The 23,157-nt window shown below is 36.6% G+C and overlaps 1 protein-coding gene across 4 annotated transcripts in view; it reads right to left on the bottom strand.

Annotated features, from left to right (window-relative positions):
- LOC136850601 (8-oxo-dGDP phosphatase NUDT18) overlaps nucleotides 1-23,157 on the bottom strand; it is a 64,645-nt gene that overhangs the window by 20,732 nt on the left and 20,756 nt on the right. For all 4 annotated transcript variants that reach the window (XR_010856664.1, XR_010856665.1, XM_067124281.1 and 1 more), the window contains exons 2-4: nucleotides 5,689-5,818; nucleotides 4,876-4,936; nucleotides 4,368-4,488 (exon numbers count right to left, since the gene is read on the bottom strand). Coding sequence is in view for 2 of the 4 variants with exons in the window: in XM_067124281.1 (XP_066980382.1) it covers nucleotides 4,368-4,488; nucleotides 4,876-4,936; nucleotides 5,689-5,818 (312 nt within the window). In the remaining 2 variants the exon portion in view is untranslated. The remainder of the gene's footprint in view (nucleotides 1-4,367; nucleotides 4,489-4,875; nucleotides 4,937-5,688; nucleotides 5,819-23,157) is intronic.

Genomic DNA, 23,157 nt, shown 5'->3' with positions numbered 1-23,157 from the left:
ACTGCTTTTTCCTATCCAGGGCCTCCCCTGGTGTCGGAATAGTCCTTAGACGGAGCGTCATTCAGGTAGTCTTGTGACCTTTTCCTGGGCCTGGAAGTAGGTCTGTTTGCAACCCAATTCAGCCACAAACTATCAAGCTGTCCCGTCTGGTATAAACTCAGCCTGCGTCAGCCCCCCTCAAACTCTGATGTCCTGGCTTTGTGGTCTTTGTGAATCTTACAGTTTAGGAGGAAACTGATATTGGTCCTGTTATTACTGTTTTCCTGAAATCAGTTAAGGGATCCTACTCTACTGCAGTATGGTTCTGCAGTTAAGTAACTAGCACTCTTCACATAGTTTTCGAAGCTACAGTACTGATGCGGCTGCATTGGCCTCGAGGAAAGTGTTTTGTTGGAACCAGACTCACAGGCTCTTAACTTTCATCCCTAAGGTCTGTGTTCGTCTAAGAACAGTACTCCGTCCACATTCGGTTTCCTGGTCTTTGAGTAATGTATCGGAGTTAGCTTCGGTAACCAACAATCATCTTGTTCTTACCTTTCCTTGTTAAGGAAGTCCCAAAAATTTTTAATCAGCTTAGCTTCTAGTGTTAGTTTTCCTGTACTGTCTGCCCCCTCATCAGGGGTAGTGTTGTGAATTCCTCACCCTAACTTTCTATCTACAATTGAAGGTCCTCATTTTCGGTGGTCACCTTGGAAAGTACTCCCCTTTTACAAGGTCTGTTTCTGTGTCCAGTTTTCTCCTTGCAGGCTTTTTTAGACAGGACCTCGCAATTTTGTCAGGTCCTCTCCTTTAAAAAAGGAGGGGGCACTGTCATTGGGTCTGCTATTAGGCAGAAAGCATTTTCTTAATACAAGCCTATTCAGGTGCTATTCTAAGCTCATGATCTTAGACGGTGACCACTTACATTATTTTCATTACATGAACTTAGAGGACCTTACTAATGTTCAGGGTAGAATTCTCCTAGTTTTCAACGTTTCTATTTAAGTCTTTACTAGCATAAGAATGATGTTTATTTCTTTGTTATTATTTCACCGGGTGACACGGGACCCTGATACAGAAAAAGGATTTTGACAAAGGAAAATCTATTTCTGGAGAAGGGCCCATGTCACCCGGGTGACCCACCCTGTTTTTCATTCTCTCCTCCCTTGATAAGCTTCATTCTAGTGAGGTGGGTGCTAACATGGAATGCGGCTAGTGTTGCCTTGTATACAGTCCGTGAGTAGTGCATGGGCTTGTATCGGCACCTCTCTCGTTGGGACTTTTGACATTGGGAATCTCTATAGGACAAGGTTCCGTGTTTTTGTAGTTCACCCTTTTCCATACACGACTCCATCTAGTGGAGCTCGCTCTGGGGGTAGTAACTCCAGTATTTCATTTAGCTTTCTCTGGTATCTAGCAACGGAATTACCTAGAAATAAGTGCTGAATGGACTATTTCACCGGGTGACACGGGCCCTTCTCCAGAAATAGAATTTTCCTTTGTCAAAATCCTTTTTTGAACACTTTATAAAATGTTGTCCCTCATAGATTACATACTATCCTAGTGACTTTACAGACATATCTAGAGGGTGATACAGGTGGACATCCAAACAGTTCACAAATAATATTATTGTTTGATGAAAGGTTTGCTACTGGAATTTTCCCTCAGTAAATTTCATACCCAATTCTTTCCTTTGTATGAAAGTCATTTAGGTTAATTTCATCAAAAAAAAGATTTTACAGATTTTTTCCCATCATGATTTTTCTGGCATCATCATTTTCACTCCGCATCAAGGAGAAATGTTTTACAGTTTACAGAACTGTGCTGATCATGTAACATTAAGGAAGGAAGTGTAGTAAGTTTATGATTTTTACTTCATTACATAGTTCAACTATGCCACCTTTAGCAGCAACTAATTTTAAGCGTCTTATGCACTGACTGAACAGTGAATGTCAGTTACTGAAAAATAAAGCATTAAAGGATTTGATTGATTTTCTCATCATGTGATACTGTGTATCATGAGATGCAGTTACAAAAATTTGTAGTGTATGAAATTGTAACTGTAAAAAATTGTAACATTTGGTTGCTGTGAAAAATAGTGTAGTTCATAGAGAAGTTATTGTTCCATAAAGCTGCAGTTAAGAAAACTGTTCTCCCAGCAATGGCTTTCTTATGAATAGATCTTAGCCAATTTAAGTTTCAGAGAAGTAGAATACAATACTGCTTTGTTTGCTTTTAATGAGCCTCCATTACACCATCATTGCCTATCCTTTTCATCTTTAGATTTTTACAGAGTAGAGACCATTGGCTTTGTTACAAATTGATCAGCTTGATCGACTCATTAAAGTCCTCCGACTAATCTTCAATTTCTCTCAGTACTGCGCAGTCAACCCTTTGAAAGATGGACAGTCTACCCCAGTACCGGAGTAAACTTTTCCTAACATGTAAAATACAGTGCTAAAGTTGATTCTTCAAGATACTGTACTAGCAAATATGAGCTTTTGATCAGTACCCACATCTTTCCCTATCTCGATCAGTTGATTGAACGGGAGAAATTGATTTTGAACCTAGCTTGGTAAAGTTGAGTTTTGGACTTTGAACTTGGCTTGGTAAAATTGAGTTTTGGTGAACATACTGAAAGTTATTTTTTGAAACTTTCACATCAAGTAGCTCCTATGTTCTCACCTTGAATTTTGAAACTTTAAAATTTTTCCTTTGAGTCTTTCCAATATGAAATTACCATCACAACATAGTGTATGGTCAGCTTTGACTGGATTGTAAACCAGTACAGTAAATGGTGCACTTAAGAGTCTGAGTGATGAAGTCATTCTGCAATTTGCATTTGTAGTGGAGTTCAATGAAATTTTATGCAAAGCAAACCTACGGAAACTTCTTTGATGGGGCACAAGCAAGCTCAATCCTACAATGACTAGATGCACAATCACTACTTGACTCAATGACTTTCATGCATCATTCACTACACTGGTTTCCAATCCAGTTGAAGCTGCAATACATAAGAAAGAACTCAAAGTGGGAAAAACATTCAAGTTTCAAAATTCAAGCTGACAGCATAGGAGATATACTTGAGTTCTGCAACAACCTTCACTGGGTCCAATAAACTCAGTTTAGCCAAGTCTTGTTCAAAACCAATCACAATCAGTCAATCAGTCAATCAATAAGAGAGAGAGAGAGAGAGAGAGAGAGAGAGAGAGAGAGAGAGGTGGACACTTGTCAAAAGGTTGGTCTCCCCCTTACATGAGGTGCTGGTATCTTGAAGAAACAACTCAAGGATTTTGTCAGGGAAAATTTAAACAAAACATAGCTGGCTGGCCATCTTCCAGTGGGCCAGGCAGGCATTTCTGAAAGAAACTACAGATTTACAGGCATTTCGTGAGCACAGCAAATTGCCAAATTGCTTTATTGCTAAAAAAACTGAAGATCTCCACTCTGATAAAATTGAAAGAAAGATTGTCTTAATGATGGTATAATGAAGGCATATTAAAAGTAAACAAAACGATGGTCTAAATCTCTAGAAACAAATAGGGTCAAGCAATGTAATAATTCTGTTTCCTCGTAGCAGAGATTTCAAATTTTCTCCCCTACCTTGAGTACTGAATGCCAACAGGTCAATAACACTAGTATAAAACTGTTAAGTTTATAAGGTAAAATATCTGCTTGTGGTGAAAGTGAAATATTTTTTTTCTACAAAAGACATTGCCCTAAAGTCTTTCAATCAAAGTCATGAAAACTTGTAAATCTCCTAACAGGCCACAGTACACATGATTGAGTGCTGGGTTTTGTGAAGCACAAATCCTTGCATGGACTATTAAGAACTATTAAGCTGGCTTAGGAAAACAAAAGATAGCTGGTTTATTAAAATTATGAAAGGAATGGAAATCTCAGAGAAATAGGGAAATATATTTGTCTATAAATAAGACATGTGCATTCCTATCATTCTTACAGGATGTTCTTATAAAAACCAGCATGTGATAACTGGCAATAAATTTGGCTAAATTACTAATGTGGGTAACTGGGAGAAGCTTAAGATTAATGTGACATGCTAAATATCCAATAGGAAAGAAAATGGTTTACAAGTGAAGGAAAATAACAATGAAAAAATAAGTGAATGAATATATGAAATAGATACTTTGGATGTTTCAGAAAACCTGTCATGTTTATAACAATATAGTAAAACAATTTTGTCTCCTATTCTGTTGTTATTGCAAGGAGGAAGAAAAACTTGAATACAGGCTGTCAGGGGCAAGCAAACCTTGTCCTAAACTGAACTCTGGATAACCTTGCAAAAAATAATAACAAGCAGTCTCATCTCCACTGCCACTCTGAGGCATAAGTGCTCTACAAAGATATGCAGAAGGTCCCTTCCTTACCTGTAACATTTCCCGTAACAACAAATCTGAACCATGAACCAGAGGCTGATTCTACCATCAGCAACGTTGTGATATCTGTTACTAATCCTGTTTCTTCCAGAACTTCTCTCTTTGCAGCTTCCTGTGTGGGATAAAAACGGTAGTATTTACTTCGAACTTCAGGCCGTCAATTTACAAGTAAAGAACAAACATATGAAGGAGACTTTGCAATTTGAATCTCAGCTTAGATAATGCACATTGCAGTATGTTCATATGACCATAAGTGAACTATAATGAAGTTGATACGTAAGGGGGCCAATAATTATAAATACGATATTATTATTAATATCAATATTAACTAAAGCAAGTACGAAAGTCAGTTTACTGGCATAAGAAGTGGTTGATGATCAGCTTAAGCTTACAAGGTCAAGTGTAATACGTGAAACGTGTACTTTGTACCCACAACACACTACATGTCTTATTGAATACGTTAGTCATATAAAACAAAATATAGCTCCCCCAAACTTACCACTATGGTTTCCCCTTCTTCCATTCTTCCTGCAGGAAGGTACCATTGACCTGCACAAGATCTGAAACAAAAACGTTAACAAAAATGAACTGAGCCAACATTCGACGAGAAAGCAGTTTTCCCGTTTTCTCTCTCAAAGCAAATAAATGCCACATACAGCAAAATACTTACTCACACACTAATTCCCCCTACAATAAAGAAACACATGAAAACATCCATATATAAAAATTCAATACTCATGTAATCTCCATCTCTCTTTCTTCACCCAAGGAAGTATATGAATACACCATTGCTTATAAACGGCTACATCAATGGAAAAATAAGGGAAAATATCGGCAAAGACAGTACCCATATACCTCCCTTCTTTTTAATCCAGAAACAAACGAAGGCGTTAATTTTTACAGGTAATACTTACAGTCATAGTCTCTCTCTCTCTCTCTCTCTCTCTCTCTCTCTCTCTCTCTCTCTCTCTCTCTCTGTTGTTCTTAGATTTTGTTAGCCTTATGCCACAATGGGCTCTTGCTTGCACCAACAACCCTTAAGAAATAAAAATCAATAAAAACAGATGAATCCATCCCTACATTGATTAACAAAATCCACCCATTCTCTCCCTCATTTCGCAAAAAAGGAATACAAGAAATGGCTTCATTCGCAATGAAGGGCAATGGGCACATTCTCTCTCTCTCTCTCTCTCTCTCTCTCTCTCTCTCTCTCTCTCTCTCTCGCTTCTTTTCAATACAGAAAAAATGAGAAAATCAACATACATAAAAGGTAATAATACACACGTGCTCTTTATGCTCGGTCTTAACTAACTTTTTAGCCTCCTGCATCATGAGGACGTGTCCTTCCTCGTTGACAAGAACGGCCGCTACTATGAAACAGACGTTCTCCTTCAGGATGGGCGTGAACGTGGCTGGGGATGAGGGCGCTACTCCTTTGGCAACTGAAACGACAAAAGGCAGTACCTTTTCATATCGATGACGTAAACACAAAGCGAGAGGGAGAGGGAGTGCTGCCTCGTAATGTAAGGTTAGTCATATCCACTTCAGGGAGAGAGAGAGAGAGAGAGAGAGAGAGAGAGAGAGAGAAATTTCATACTACGCCTTTTTTTCTTATATATATATATATATATATATATATATATATATATATATATATATATATATATATATATATATATATACACACACACACAGTATACACACACACATATATATATATATACATATATATATATATATATATATATATATATATATATATATATATATATATACATACACATATATATATATATATATATATATATATATATATATATATATATATATATATATAGACACAAGCACGCGCGCGCATATATGCACACACACACACCAACTTTTACCATATCTTCGTCAGCTTCCGCCTTTTTTTGCCGCTCTTGTGAAGATAGTCACTGATATACGTTCCCTCATCCGAGTCCACAAGTGAAAGTTTCGATTCAAGTTTCTACGCATTTGTCTGGGAGAATAAATGCTGCCTACTGTAGATCGTTAGCGCCAGAGAAATTTCGCTTACCTGACGAGCCTTGTGATGAGCGCCAACGTTTAATTCTTCAGAAGCCCTTTGGAATGACTAAATTCGAAGCTGATAAAGCCTCTTTTGCCTCTAAACAGAAACGGGACGCCTCCCAAGTAATGAATGCTCAGAGAGATCGACTGTTGGATTTCCGCCGTGTTAAAATAGGGAAACTTAACTGGATTATAGAAAATGGCCACTGGACAAGGCTCTCTTATCCTGAATTTTTTGTTAATTTGTCTAATAATGAAGTTTGACAGTGTGATTATATCAGCTATAGGGTATGGTTTGGCAGAGCCTGATCAGTACACTCTTTAGATAAAAATCTGGAAATTTACAGATCATTTCAGGTGAGAATTTTGATTGTCAAGTACTTTTCTTCAAAGTGCCAACAGTAAGCAGCTTCCCTTGTTCACTCCCGAGAGATTCATTTTTAGTGCGTAAGGTTTTACCGAGAGATAAACATCTATCTACCTACCTGTGACAAACACTTATCAATCGAATACTTTGGTGGCATCAAGTAAAAGCGATAATTTACAAACGAATTTACGATTACTGAATGATACCTACACTTATGCATAACTAGACTTACGTAAAAAATGAATTAAAATCCGTTAGAAATAACGATCAGCAGCTTCAACAACAAAAATAATACCGTATAGGGATTGTGACTCACTTGTCAAGCGAGGGGACCGCTAGCCTACCCTTCCTTACTAAAAACGGCCTGGGAAAAACTCAAGAGACCTCAGAATAATTTACTCCGTACCCTCTGAACTCATATATATACACATACATACATACATATATATATATATATATATATATATATATATATATATATATATATATATATATATATATATATACATACACACACACACACACACACACGTCTGTGTGTGACAAATGCATTTGGATATAATATTCTTTAAGTGTAAGTTGTTCTCGTGGTAAATGATATTTGTGGCTTTTTTTGAGGGTTCCTATTGCGAGCGAATCTCTATCGTTACATTCAGAACCTACGGTCAGGCTGAAAGTGCCAATATCGCCATAACAATTCTGCGCAGGAAACTTTCCTTCCTTTTTTCATTTTTTCTCTTCATTCAGTTAAAAGTAATTTTCCATTTTCCCTAGCATACGAGAGACATCTTCATAAACATTGTGAAGTGAATTTTTCTTTTTATTTTTACTTTCTAAATGAGTTAGTTTGAATTGTTAATAACTTTTCCATTAATTCCCCTAACCTCTAACAGATTTTTCTTTCACACAGAGATTTAGTTTGAGCACTAGAATTTCGCGATTTTCCTTTTTGACCTAAAAGGAAACTTCTTTTATACAGACATTTTTCATTTCAATACAGAATTTTTCTTTTAATTATAAACATTTATATATTTTTTTTTTAGTCCTGAAGCGAATTTTCTAATAGATGAGTTTTCTTTTCCTTTTTTTCTTTCAGTCATAAAGCTATTTTTTTTCTCTACAAATCATAAAAGGTTTCTTCAGTCACGAAGAGCAATTTTTTTGTTTAAGAATCAGAAAGAAAATGACATTTTCTTTCAATGTTAGGCACTTATTTGCAATCAATGTTAGGCACTTATTTGCAATGAGAAGGAAATGTCTTCGTCTTTTCTATACACAGAGAAACTTTTCATGACACTTAAAACAAAGATATTTCGGCTTATTTTAATAATGAAGACTTACATTTTTTTATGACGGATTCTTCTAGATTCCTATTATCAACATCATAAAAATAATCTTCTACTTCTCTTTTAACCATAAAGGAAAGGTTTAATTCTTTACACAAATTTTTTCCTTTATTGTATAGTCATATAAGTTTTGTCTTGTTCTCTTATTAACCTATAAAAAAGCAATGCTTCTCATGCATATTTAATAACTTCAGGGACTAATGTCTTCTTCCTTCTTAGTCGAACTCCTACTTTTGTGGTTTAAGAAAGTGAAAGGGGAATTTTAACGAGAGAGAGAGAGAGAGAGAGAGAGAGAGAGAGAGAGAGAGAGAGAGAGAGAGAGAGAGAGAGAGAGAGAGAGAGAGAGAGAGAGAGAGAGAGAGAGAGAAACTATGAAACCGTTCCTCAAGGTTTTCCCCTACTTCTGGTGGAAAATCTCCCAATTAGATGACTAGTGTTGTAATATTCCTTTTGTTTTTCCCATTAATGATACATTAGAAGTGTTGCGTGGCGTTTTATGCCATGATAACAGCTGAGTTACGATTATGATAAGCTTGATTATGTGAAAACATGTACAAATATGTCAATTTTCCCCGCTATACGGTCGGTGTCTTCAAAATACATTCATATACTTTCTATTTTCTTTTTGTTTCTACAGAAAAATACAAATTACAAATTTTAGATTATAAGAATTAGCTTTCATTTTCTGCGTATATGGGTCTTTCGTTTTTATCTTTGACGAACCACTTTTAGACTTTTTAGATGTTAACGGCCATTCTATGGCATAATAATTATGCCATGCTTATGCAGGGTAACGTCAACATTGCCAACTGCATGAACGCACTGTGAGTTTTTATTTTTTTTTACTGCGCATCCATACTTTCATTCGCCTACACGCATGCCGGTGTCACTTTCCTTTTGGCACCCTTCATTCACGGCACCTAAGAGTATCTTCATAATACGTCGACCATCATCACTTTTATGTCCTAATAAACGCCCCAAGAACATACGCACGCTACAAATTTTCTGTTTTCTAGTTAAATGAAATTTGTGATTATTTGCTGTTTACAAAGTTGAGGCGCTGCATGTCCCTTTCCCTGTCTCTAGTGGCGTTCTTCAAGAACTGGTAACCTTCCTTTTCATTTTTGGTCTACCTTCAAGTCCTCTTGCCTTCTCCCAACCATGTGTACAAACGGTGCTTCTCTTAAATCGTCCTTCTCTCCATAACAGTTTTCTTTCGAATCTCATTTTCAGTCTATGTGAATATTCTGTAATGTTATGCATGCAAACACCACAGGATCTTTGAGTAAGGCAGACACATCTTGGTTTATGTAATGCTTGCGTGACTTGAAATATGCTTCCTTTTCCTGCTTCATGTTCCTGTCTTCACAATAATGTCTGGGGATTCGAAAATTGAACCGCTCTGATATTGCAGTCATTCTAGCTTAGCAATACATACCAGAAAGACTCAGCTTTTTGCCTCCAACCTTGTTGCACTTTAACCTTGTAGTCAGGTCGCCTCCTTTTCCTTGCTTGGGCGCATCTCAACTGTATGTCACTTTGCTTTTTCATCCTCGCTCTACGCGTCAGACTTCCCAGCCCAGAGACAGTCGTCTGTGTGGAAGAAATCACAAATCCAGGTTGTTCAACCAATGGATCATACTGTTCATTCCACAATGAGGAATTCTCGGCATTCTTCAGCCTCTTTCACCTGCCTATATTTCATAGGAGAGTGTGGCGAAATTCTCCGCATTCTTTAGTGTTCTCTGATTTCTTGCACCTGCTTATGTTCCAGAGGAGGTGATACCATCACTGGATAACAAATTATCATGAGTTGTGGAAATGAATTCTCTCTCTCTCTCTCTCTCTCTCTCTCTCTCTCTCTCTCTCTCTCTCTCATTATTTTAACCTTATTTATTAAGTTAGAATAACACTAAATTACTGTACCTAACGTATACTGATTTTTCTTTTCTGAGTGTGATAAAAGTTTTCAATATGATTTTTCACAACAGGCTGAAAGTTGGCACAAAAACAAAATTGAAGACAATTACAAAAATCATGGATAAAAAACTTCAGGACCAAGGAAATAATCGCGCACTTAACCTACGGAAGAAAAACAATGTAATATCGTTTTAACAATGCATGTATACAAAATGCTATGGCTTCCTAAACATTTGTTGTTTTGACAGCAAGATTCATTCGATAAACCAACCAAATCATTTTTTTTAGGATATACGTTTAAAGATCAATTGTATAAGTAAACGACTCCCCAGTGAAAGAATAGTAAAAGGAGGGTTTCAGCATTACACAGGGACCTGAAACACACAGCCTTAAAGTAAATGGTTAAGGTTCTGCAAGACGATATAACAAACATACTTAGCCATCAAAAACAAGTCAGCTGTGGTGAAGTTCACACTTATTCTAAATTACTTAAAAGTAATTCTGCCTCTATTTCATACTATGTGTGTATGTGTATATATATATTTTAATACCCACAATGCCCTCTCCACTTCTCGAATTCTTCACACTTTGGAAACGCTTGTCAATACAAAGCCTAGATCCAAATGAAGAAATTGATAAAATTCTAACGCCCGGCAAGATTCGAACTCGCATCCGAAATATCAGAACAAGGCGTTAGAATTTAATTTCTTTCTTCAATTGGATCTAGGCTTTCAAGTGACAAGAGTTTCCAAAATGTGAAGAAATCGAGACAAGTTAAGAAGAAAATGTGGTTGTTAAAATTCCACATACCCACATACACATATATATGTGTAGAAAGATCGAGAAAGAGCTGAAAGTTTGTATATAGTATGGTGTAACCTGTCTTACTTTTTCACGTTTTCCTTGTATAGTTCAAAGGGGGCTGAGATACAAAAGATGAACTGTTGACTATTTACAGAAATGCGTTCATGCAAGATGTACAACATAAGAATGACAGAATTGGAACTGGATGCTGAATCATCATCGATTTATAAGGGGTGTCGCAGTTCGTAGTTGAACTCACAACATCGGGAAGTTCCTCGCGACTGAGAACCAGCTGTAGTACTTCGAAAGTGATTATAATACAACCGTTGTGTCACCTTGGCGTGGTGGAGCATGTCCTTGAAGCATCGAATTATCTCGTGAGGTTAACTGTATAAGACCGTAACAATGTTTGAATGTTTGCACGTTTCTTATGAAATAGTGAGGCCCTATCTCCTCTTAAAAACATCCTGGAAGTGATCCAACCCAGCTTCTAGTACAGTACTATTCTCGCACACGACTGAAGAAGAGGAGGAAATTTCTTCCAGAACAGTTACAGATAGCCGGGGGCCCATTGTTGACATACCGCCAACCACGAATCCACACGAAGAGCCCACGGAAGTACGAACGCACGCAAGTTTTTACAGCATTGATAATCTGTGGTCTATACAAACAAAAAGAACAAGTAGTTCAAAACTGGGTTCTGTCTTGCGTTTTACAGAACGGACACCTGCTTCAAAAGCATTCCTGTATCATTTTCACCGAAACATTTTTGGTATGAAGAAATCAACCAATAGCAAGAAGTGTAACTGCGGAGGCGTCAAAGGAATGTGTGCCAGAGTTGGCGGAAATATACATACTTCTTCTTATGTCCTCTACAGAGCGAAGCAGCCTATACCTATTTCAAAAGTCTCCCTAAAACCCATAATCATACAGTTTGCCCCAGTGTTAGTGATTACAGTACAGCCTTTCGATGTCATAAAAATATGACTAAGAGACCTGTTTGTTCTGTTATCGTAAATTTCAATTTGCACGCCTTCTTTGTCTTCACGTCAAATTCAATCTCTGTACACGTAAAACACATTTACATAACCACACAAACTGTACATTACATACATATATATATATATATATATATATATATATATATATATATATATATATATATATATATATATATATATATATATATATATGTGTGTGTGTGTGTGTGTGTGTGTGTGTGTGTGTGTGTGTGTGTGTGTGTGTGTGTGTGATACCCGCAATGCCTTGTAACTTTTCGAATTCTTCGTACTTTTTGGATACGCTTGTCATTGCAAAGCCTCAGATCCAAATGGAAGAGAGTGAAGAAATTCTGCGTTCGTAGCAGAATTGGGCCCCAAATATAGAGTATCAGAATGAGGTCTCGTTACTGACCTGACCATCAGAAGGGTAAGAGTCAGTTCCCATTCATACATACTGCACATGTACATGTCAAATTCAAACACATTTATTAGAGCTGGAATAGACCCATACGCTCCAATAAATGTATCTAAATTCGACAGGTATATGTATGTCAGGATCCTGATGCATGTATGAATGGCAACTAACTTTTATCCCTCTCGTGGTCAGGTTGGAAACGTGACCTCGTTCTGATACTCCGGATGCTGGTTCGAATCCTGCTACGGACGTCAGAATTTCTTCATAGTCTTCGTAGTGCCAAGCATAGCCAAAAGGTGTGAAGAATTCGAGAAGTTAAGACATCACTGGTACCAAAGGGGGTGGGGATCGGGGTGGGAAGGGATTCCCTGAAATGGGCTGGTTCTGCCTGTAGACTTAGTAACTAAATAAACTTTACTGGTTTATCATACCTCATTTCGGTATACATGTGACTTACTATCTGGAAAAGAATACTGTGGAGGTAAGACATCACTGGCACCAATGGAGGTGGGGATGGGAAGGGGGTGACATGTAAAAATAACCGAAAATGGCAGATATTAGTGTCTAATACATAGTTTTCGAGGCCGCTGAGATCAACAGTGATACTCCCTTTAACTCCGAGTTCAGCCCCAATAGGAGGGGGGAGTAATAAGGTGTGAAATGTAAAATGTCAAAAATGTTGGGAAATGTAATTAGATAATTAAAAAAGGAGAGGGTGAAACAGTTTTTATCCCACGGATACCATTCATTCCGACGGATCTCCCTTTTAACTTTTAAGAGACTGCAATTTCCAGTGAGACTTGCGCTCTCTATTACGATCAACAAGGCACAGGGACAGTCTATTAAGTACTGTGGAGTGGATTTGAGATCGTCATGTTTTTCCCAAGGACAGCTTTGTGTTGCTTGCCCAAGGGTGGGTTCACCCAAGAATTTATACATTCTTTGACTTATGGTGAAGCTAAAAATGTTGTTTACAATCAAATTTTGTGTTAAAGTAATATTATAGTGAATTTGTGATAGATTTTACTTTATAATTTGTATACTGTATTTATATTTTTAAAAACCTATAAATAAAAATTCTTTGATATTTTGTTATATATAGATTTGATTCCTCCTTTTCCTGTCTAGTAGAAGGCTGGGATAAATAAATATCCGGGTGTGTTCTACGTTTTGGGTGTGTCCTATGCTTTGGGTGTATTCTACGGTCTAGGTGTGTTCTACACTGGGGTTTTTACCGTGCAACGCCGAGTACGTCAGCTAATATATATATATATATATATATATATATATATATATATATATATATATATATATATATATATATATATATATATGTGTGTGTGTGTGTGTGTGTGTGTGTGTGTGTATATATATATATATATATATATATATATATATATATATATATATATATATATATATATATATATATATATATATATATATATATATATATATGTGTGTGTATATATATGTGTGTCTATATATATATATATATATATATATATATATATATATATATATATATATATATATATATATATATGGGCCCGTGTTTGTCTAACTGGAAGAAATTGTCATTCATGTTCTGTATGCAGTGTTTGGTCAGTCCACCTTTAACAAACAGTCATTGCGGCAATGGCATTTGTCCACTGCTGCTTTTACGATTTCCTCTTGCAACACCATCATTGCTAAAACCATGAATGCGCCTTACTGCCACAGGAATTCGGTTAGTCCTTCTCATTTGAAAATGAAGAACGCTAGTCTCTAGATTTATTTGTATTTTTATTTAAGCTTAATATAAGAATATATTGTATAGTGGTCCAGTGGCTATGTTCGATTCCTGAAAACCCTGAAACTCCTAAGGCCTGTCCGTTTAGTACCATTGTACTTCTGTTAGCTAATCTAAGACAAAGGTCTCCAAATCAGTCAATATCTGCACCTGGCGGTCAATTGATAACCCAGGTGGCTGATAAATTTCTATGGCTCAAAAGGCAACTGAGGTTCTGGTGCTAAAGCTGACATTTGTCTAAGGAACAAAATACATAAAAATAAATTCAATCCGTAGCACAAATTTCTGATTTCTATATTAAGCCAGATTTCATCTGTATCTGTTTACGATGAACAGATACCACCATTCAACCCCCAAAAAGGTATAATGCAATTACACTTAATGTGTAATCATTGCGGCATTTGGCTTCAACAGTTTCATCTAAATCCAAGATAAAATTGCAATCTGCAGTTCATTAACCTACCTTTTTTTGTCAGTGAGCTTTAAATTGCAGTTGACTGCTTTCATTAAATTTAAAAGAAAAAAAGGAAGAAAACTGGAAACATACCTTACGACAAAGTCGAATGGCATTCAGTCTTTAGTGCCATTTTATTTTATAGTCTGCTGACTGAAACATTGTTAATAAATTTAAATTTAGTAAACTAACATTGTTAATAAATTTAAATTTAGTAAACTATCATTAGCTGAAATCCACATGGATAAATTTACTTACATTTTCTTTATTTATTTTGTTCTTTCATTTTAAACACTTGATAAACATTTATGCCCATTCCTTTGGAACCTTCCCTTTATACTTCTTAATCATCCGCTCACAGAATTCCACTTGTGATCCAATCATCATCCTTGCACCTTTCCATTTTATAATATTTTACCCTCTTCCCTTCGTCCACAGTCGCTTTCGAAAGCACTCTCAAAGTCACATTACCCGACGCTGCTCATTTTTTCACTACCACCAATTTTTCGAAATATTTCAGGCTGCAGTCTCTCCAAGACCGCCTCTCTCCGTTTCCATCTTGTATTGCAAGCTCTCTCTAAGTTAGACTCCCTTTTCTGCAACTTCATGTGACGCCCTGAAGTGCTTCTTGGGGTCACCACTTAAACACTGGGAATTTTGGGGACTTCAATAAAATTCGTTTAAAGTAAAACGCACTTCTAACGAACCACTTTTAAGCCCAGAGATAATTTTCTTCCACTGTATTATTTCATGATACAACTATTGTTTCAGTTTCAATGTGAAGCCAAATAACTGTACTTTACTGTAGTACTTTAAAAATGATAAACAAATTTACATATCCAAAATAATGTGATGAAGTTGACCGAAAAGAGATTTTTTTTACTTTTCGAAAATACATAAAATACAACCTGATTGGGATTTATAAACTTCATTTGCATCTTAAAAAATGCGATAAAATTCCTTACCAGTGTGTTATTTTATCATCAATGTTTATCCAATTTACTGGGTATAATAAAGTAAGGAATAATAAGTAAAAATGGTCAAATATTTTTATCACCTATTCTCCACTGGCTTTATGCTACTCCCTTCGAACAGCCTCTACTTGTATGGGAGAAGCGATAAAGCATTCCACTAATACTCTCCAGACGTCATTCCAATGTTACCAGAGTCAAAATATTTAAGGTTAATTCTCTTTTTTTACCTATAGATGATGTCCTTGAGGTCTTCAGGGATAAAATTTGCATGACATCATTTGACATCACTGGAACCTTAGAGGGTTCATTATTTCCCTTCTTTAACGTCCACGTCTTACTCGTGACTATACAGTATACTCCATCCTCTTGTGTGCTTGCACTAATATTTGTCTCTTATATCTGTCATGCAACTTTTTTTTTCTTTTGCTAAAGCCCTACTTCCATCATCTCCCAACTGCGATTTATATTCCCTTTTCCTGTGCGCTAAATTATGCAACCTCAACTTATACGTACACTTCTTGAATGCCCCCAAAATTTAGTGTCTGTAAACTAGCCCTTTTTTATGTGTTCAAATGGAGAACTAGTAATGTTACTCCACTGGCTAAATTACCGCTAAATTTCTATGCTGAAAATAGTCAAGTTCCATAGTTTACGGTCGCGTCCGCAGGGCCTAGGTAGGTGTGACGGTTTCCAGAGTTGTACAGAAATCTTTAGATTCTGGTCACGAAATTCATAGGATTGTTCTTGACTTTAGTGCTGCTTTCGACCTGTTAGTCTTGATGCCCTAGTTTCCAAATGCAGCGAGATGAGAGTTGGAGGAACACTGCTTAGTATTATCGATGAATATTTGCGTAATACGTTGCAGTGATCCAGTTGCTGATAAGCACTTTAATGACTACACGAATGTAATCTCTGGTGCGCATTAAGGTAGCTCTACACTATCTGCATTGATCTCATCTCCTGATTGAAGGCCTGGGACTGCAGATTTTTTTAACATGGAATTAGCTAAAATTAATGAATGGTGCAAATTATGGGGAGTGGAACTGTACCCTACCAAAACTCAGAGTAGTATCATTAGTAGGTCTACGACATTGGATAACCCACTCAGGTCTTTTCCTTAACGATATTTCTTTACTAGAGGCAACTCATTTAAAATTCTATGTATCTTTCCAACCTTGCGACAGACGGGAAGCCGACTTGGAACACTCGATTCCCAAATTTTACATTGTAGTGAAAGTTCCCGATATCCTAAGGTTGCAAAGAACACATGTAAAATATATGTAAAAGCCACCTATGGCCTTTTGTTAGAATTTTTAATAAATAAAATAATAACAATAAAATTTCACATCCTCAAATCTCATAAAAACATATACTGGGCTTATAGTGTGATTATACCTTAGCCTAAGCAATACTATACTGAAATGCTGCTGAAATTTAGTAATGCGTCAAATTTTTTAGAAATCATCGTGAATGGAAACCCAGCACATCTTAAGTGTGCGTTTTTTTAATTTCCGAAGTTACTAACATCAAATCGATAACTACACTTCATCACCAAGTTTTAAATTCTAGCGAACCCCTCAGGCCTTTCACACGTCCATTGCTAAACATTGCCCTCTGGATCCCCACCCTCTCTTAAGCACACTTGCAAGAACAACACTCCTATAATTTCGGATAATCAATACTAACATTTTGTGACCAGACATACACACACACACACACACACACATATATATATATGTAATATATATAATTATTACCTCCTATGTAGTGTGACGCAAAGGGCCTCAGCTTCATCTTCCACAAAGCTCCACTGATCTCCAGCCTTCCTTTTCTCCTCCACATGATTCTGATGTGTGTGTGTGTGTGTGTGTTTAGTATATATAAATTATATATCCAGCCTCCCTTTTTCTCCTCCACATGATGATGTGTGTGTGTATATGTATGTTTATATATATATATATATATATATATATATATATATATATATATATATATATATATATTATATTATATATATATATACATACATTTATTTATATAAATATTTGTGTAAGTGTGTATGTTGTGTGCGCGCGCGCTTCTAATGTTCCCCATAAAAAAAATGGCACTTAACGTTCCCCCCCCAAAAAAAAAACAATTACCCTTAACGATACTAAACCGATATCTATTTGCAAGACCAAAGTGATGATTTTTTGTCACTGTAACAGTACAGCTGACGTTAACCTTTCTACCGCTAAGCTGATCTCGGAGCTCAGTCCTACTGTTGTGCCAGCATAATAAATATTTAGGGTAAACGACACTCATTGGCTCATATTCTAGAATCGTTGTACACAACAAAAATGTTCCTTCCCTCAGAACGTGATGAAAAATAAGAGGTAAACAAATTTTCAAATCGATTCTGTTGCTGTTGTTTACGATTATGGTGGCCTTGTGCCAGCAAGGTAAATTTACCACAAACCCCTTCTATCGAAAGTAGCAGCCTGAACAAGTGCAACGTTTTCATGGTAAGAGCCAAGAATAAACTCAGTCTGATAACACCCTGATTAGGAAAGAACTGTTCAGCAGTGTCATTTTTATTATAATAATAATAATAATAATAATAATAATAATAATAATAATAATAATAATAATAATAATAATAATAATAATAATGTTTTAGAGCCTTCAAGAGTATCTGCGCTATTGTAACTATAAAATATTTGAGGTTTTGCCAAACTAAGATCTCCATCACTCAAATGATGTACGATCATTCTCAAGCTTCTACTTTCACTTCAGTGAAACTCAGCAAATATATTCTTTCTCTATAATTTGTCGCATGACTTATCTACTGTTCAACTGTATGCAAAAACTGAATAATTATTGACAACAGATCAACATACAGAGAAGACTTCGATATGAATATACTATATATATATATATATATGTGTGTGTGTGTGCATTGTGTGTGTGTGTGTGTGTGTGTGTGTATATATATATATATATATATATATATATATATATATATATATATATATATATATATATATATATATATATATATATATATATATATATATATATATATATATATATATATATATATATATTATAGAGAGAGAGAGAGAGAGAGAGAGAGAGAGAATGGGATGGGACGGTGTGAAGGTTACTAAACCTAAACTGGGGATTGGGTTTAACTTTCCCTTTCAAATGCCCCGCAGGCAGGGCAGGAAGCGGAGAGAGAGAAAGGGTTCCTTAAGCGTTTTTAGAATAAATTCCATCGCCTGAAAGAATTCGTTAATCGCTACCATTTTGGCAGCATTAATCGAGTACACTCTATTAATCCTGCCATACAGGACCTTCATGCTCATGATTGTGCGTGTGCGCGCGTGCGGTAAGTTAAGGTCTTATCACAGACTTCCTTTCTAAAGTTTAAAAAGACTAACTATGGGGAAGGAGGTCAGAGGGGTGCAAGGGGTGGGGGTACTCAATGCCCTTAATTAACCAGACGTGGAATGAACATTGGGGATGGAGAAGAAGTATGTGACAGGTTCTAACCTAGGAGGAAGTAAATGGGTGACCTCTCACGCGAGATGAAAATCTTTGATTTACTCAATCGAGCTAAAATCAATCATTATTCCACGCGTTATACCTAAAAAAAAAAAGCAATGTATCTTACGAATGGAATAATACCGGTAGTTATAGTTAAGGTAAAACACAGGCAACTCCTTCCCTTCGAGTGAGTCTGCGTCGGTTCCCCAATTTCTCCGGCCAATAAACAGCCTCATTCTATAGACTTCCAAGAGAAATCCTCCGTTGAATTCTTTGGGTTCCACTTCAAAGATCCCTCAATGGCCTGTAAATGATTCTATGTGTCGGAACCAAGTTTTCAGGTCACCGAGTTCCGATGCTCTCCGTGTTCCAACTTTTTTCCTACACAACCTGTGCAAGTTGGAATCGTCAAAGTCTTTTTTGTAATATTTTGAAATGCATGCTCATTAATTTTCTTTTAAAATTCAGTATTTTTTTCGGGATCACTACAATATAACTCTTACCCGAAAGGAGTTAGCCGATTATATTAGTTTAGCTTTGACATGTGCAAGTCATGGAAAAAGTAACTTATCATGTCCAGCCCATGATTGCCTGGAACAAGTCGATTTTAACCTTTTTGTTAACTACTGGAAAAATAACGAATATCACACTGACAGGCCTACAGAAACTGAAAACAATGAGACATAAGCTGATTACAACGACTAAAAGAAAAACTTATCTTCACCCTACACTCAAACGGCATTCAAGTCTGCGTCATACACTGCTAATATAACGACTCAAGTACACAGGGATTAGTGCTGAGCTCATAATTAAAACGAAAACTTAGTAATATCAAATAAAAACAAATGCTGCATTAAGTACTGCAGTGCGTATATGTATGTATGAATGTATGTATGTATGTATGTATATATGTATGTATGTATATATAAAGAATGTCTTGTTATGAGAGACTCTCTCTCTCTCGCATATATATGTGTATATATATATACTGTATATATATACAGTATATATATACACACATATATGTATATGAGAGAGAGAGAGAGAGAGAGAGACTCTCATAACACAGACATTCTTTATAATGACTTCTTTGTACTACACACGACGTATTTTGAAGTCAGTTTCCGAATGTGCCGTGATTTAGCCTTACTCAACCTGCGCTATGCAGTAAGCTTATCATTTGTGATACACAGAAAGGGTTGAGAAAGGTACGCTAGAATTTTAGAAAAAAATTCACTTCCAGCCGTTCATCTGGATAAGCTTTTTGTGGCTAGTGAGCCCTTTCGTTCAGAGTAATAACATAACTTAACAGTAGCCAAATGACTCCAAATTGGACAAAATCTCTCTCTCTCAATTTACTTTGGGTTTCGAGTGAAAACGGAACATGGAGTGCTAACTGAACAAAGGTCTTGGCCTTGATTTGAACGGCAAATAAAATGCTTGAGCTTTTACCGTTTCCAAAGTAGACTTCGCATTCTGATCCGCTGTGAGAACAGCATTTCTAACAAGTTTGTCCTACAGCTGACAGTCAATGACATACAAGCAGTCTCCTCAAAACTACTGTACCATTATTATTATAATTATAAAAAGGGAAAAGCCCATTACCTTGAAAAATTGTCATACACTATATATGATAAAAGATAAAATGAAAGAAAATTAAAAATTAATAGAAATGTGTATATATGTGTGTGTATGTATGTAGAAAACTTAAGGCAATACAGCACTCTCAGGGAGTACTGCCACCTCTCTTCAACATCGGTAGGACAGCCAGAAAGAACCTTACGTAGTTCACCACTGAAAGAAGGGCAGTGAGACACCGCGTACCTCAACAGAATATGCAAGCTGATGTTCTGACAAGCATTTATTGCGCACTAATCATTACTGTGAAAATATGGTTAAAATGAGTTAAATCCTGAGTGTATTTCTTCGCACAGTTCGTCTGTCTCTACCTTACCAACTCGGGGGTAAGCCAGCTGGTCGTAAGCCTGGATAAACAGGGAAGGTTAGAGTTAGGAAGAGCATCCGTCCGTAAAACGCCTGCCAAAAAATAACAAATTACAAAATGAACCGTTCAAGTAGAAACAGCTGCGCGAAGCTCATAAAAAACAGCGATCCAGACTAGTTATTTAGCTGAGAAGGAAAAGAAGATTGTCTGTCTCTCTCGTTTGAAGAGAAGTGAGGGACAAAGCTGTTTATGTGAAATGATAAGAACTGATTTAAAATATTTCAAGTTTTTACTAATTCTATTTTGAAATCTTGAAAGAAATGATGGCATCTAGATGCCTCAAGCAGACATTTAATGGCCACAACATAAATAACTGAATTCCTATTAAAGTCGTATGAAGAGCCTTAACATTATAGATTCAATGAAATCCCCAAATTATTTCAAGACCACAGATCCTCCTCAACTTTACTTTTGGACTATACAGTACACTGCCGCTTTTTAAGCTATTTCCATTCAAGATGAATTTACTGAAATCCATTCCATTGTAATAAACATACTGATGTCTACTGTGATACAGTAAAGGCACTAACAGTCACAGCCATATACAGTACTTGAGATCACAGTAAACATGGATCCACGCCTCCGGTAAATAGATTAGTTACTGGTCGGTATCTGCGCGCTTACTATCTTCAATCACTAGCCAGAAATTCTTAAGCCAAGACCAACAAAAATATATATAAATCTACAGGTTATTGATGTTGTGTAACAGAACTGTTGTTGTTCCAAAGGCTCCCAAATATATTCCCTATTATATTTTTCTCTGCAATTTTTGAAACATGTGGTGTTTCAAAATCAAAGAACTACAGCAGAGATGGATATACGGGCAGCAAGCGAACGTAAACATATCCAAACGTATAAATATATGCGACTATGAACCCACAGTTTGTCTTTCAAGCCCCAGTCGCAAACTGCGAAGAGATACGATCAATGGGACCAAGGTCTTGAAAAGAACGCACAGGCTTTTTCTTGATGACCCCAACGTCGTTGGGAAGGGCGGGTCAAAAGACAGCACCCACAACTTTTTCTTTACTTTTCTATACAGTCCCAGAATAAGCGAAGTGTATGAAAAGATGTACTACACACACCGACCCAACTGACACGTCACAACTCTAAATCACACTTGTCAAATGCTTTTAAACAAAAGCAAAAACAAATTAATAGTAATATTAAGAGAGAGAGAGAGAGAGAGAGAGAGAGAGAGACTAAATTTGTCGCATGCATTTCTAAATGTCAGCAAAATCGTAATATATAATTTGGTTTAGTGCTTCAATCAATCTACGCTTCAAAGCAAACAGCTGTTCAAGACATGGCCGCTGGTCAGAGCAAGTAGACAGAGAGGAGAAACATCCGCCGAGGGAGAAAGGGGGCCAGCAAAGGAGCGCCCTCCCCCCACCTCCTCCATCTCGTTCACCTGGAGGGAGGTCCTACTCAAAGCCTTCTTCTTCCCTTGTTGTACTCATGTCTCCTAAAGGTATCCAAGACCAGGTGTGGCGGGGGATTACCATGGATTACCTTCCCCCCCCGCCCCTCCATTAACCCGCCCAACGCCTATTCCATGTAACGGTGTGAGCTAACAGCTAGCGGGGGGTACTTCATTCATTCAAGCGCAGAGTTACACTGCCATTCAGTTACATGAACACTAGATATATTTTTTCCGTATATGCGCATGACTTGCAAGTCACCACACATTAATAAATAAATACATACATACATGCATACATAATACACACACACACACACACACACATATATATATATATATATATATGTATGTATGTATGTATGTATGTATGTATGTATATATATATCATATAAAGTGGCAGATACCGATAATATTAACTGCTCATATTTTTATTTGAATATTTTCGTTAGTTTGTACATTATGTCCTATGTTTCATTCTGAAAACATGAGTTAAGAGAGAATCTATTTTATTTTATTTCGTTATTTACCTGGCGCTTCTATAAATTGCTCTCTTAGCCCCCTGACAGCGGTTCCACCCCTCATAGATAACAAAGCCTCCCTTCCAGATGCCTCGCAAGGTTTTCAGGCGTTCGTAGTCTTAAGTTCCACTACTATTGTTCGTGAGAATTTGAAGTCGTGCACGTAGCACAAATGAGCCTCA

Source organism: Macrobrachium rosenbergii, chromosome 22, assembly GCF_040412425.1.
Source record: "Macrobrachium rosenbergii isolate ZJJX-2024 chromosome 22, ASM4041242v1, whole genome shotgun sequence".
NCBI classification, from domain to species: Eukaryota; Metazoa; Arthropoda; class Malacostraca; order Decapoda; family Palaemonidae; genus Macrobrachium; species Macrobrachium rosenbergii.
Note: the sequence above shows the minus strand (reverse complement) of the source record. Positions and strands in the feature narration are given on the sequence as shown.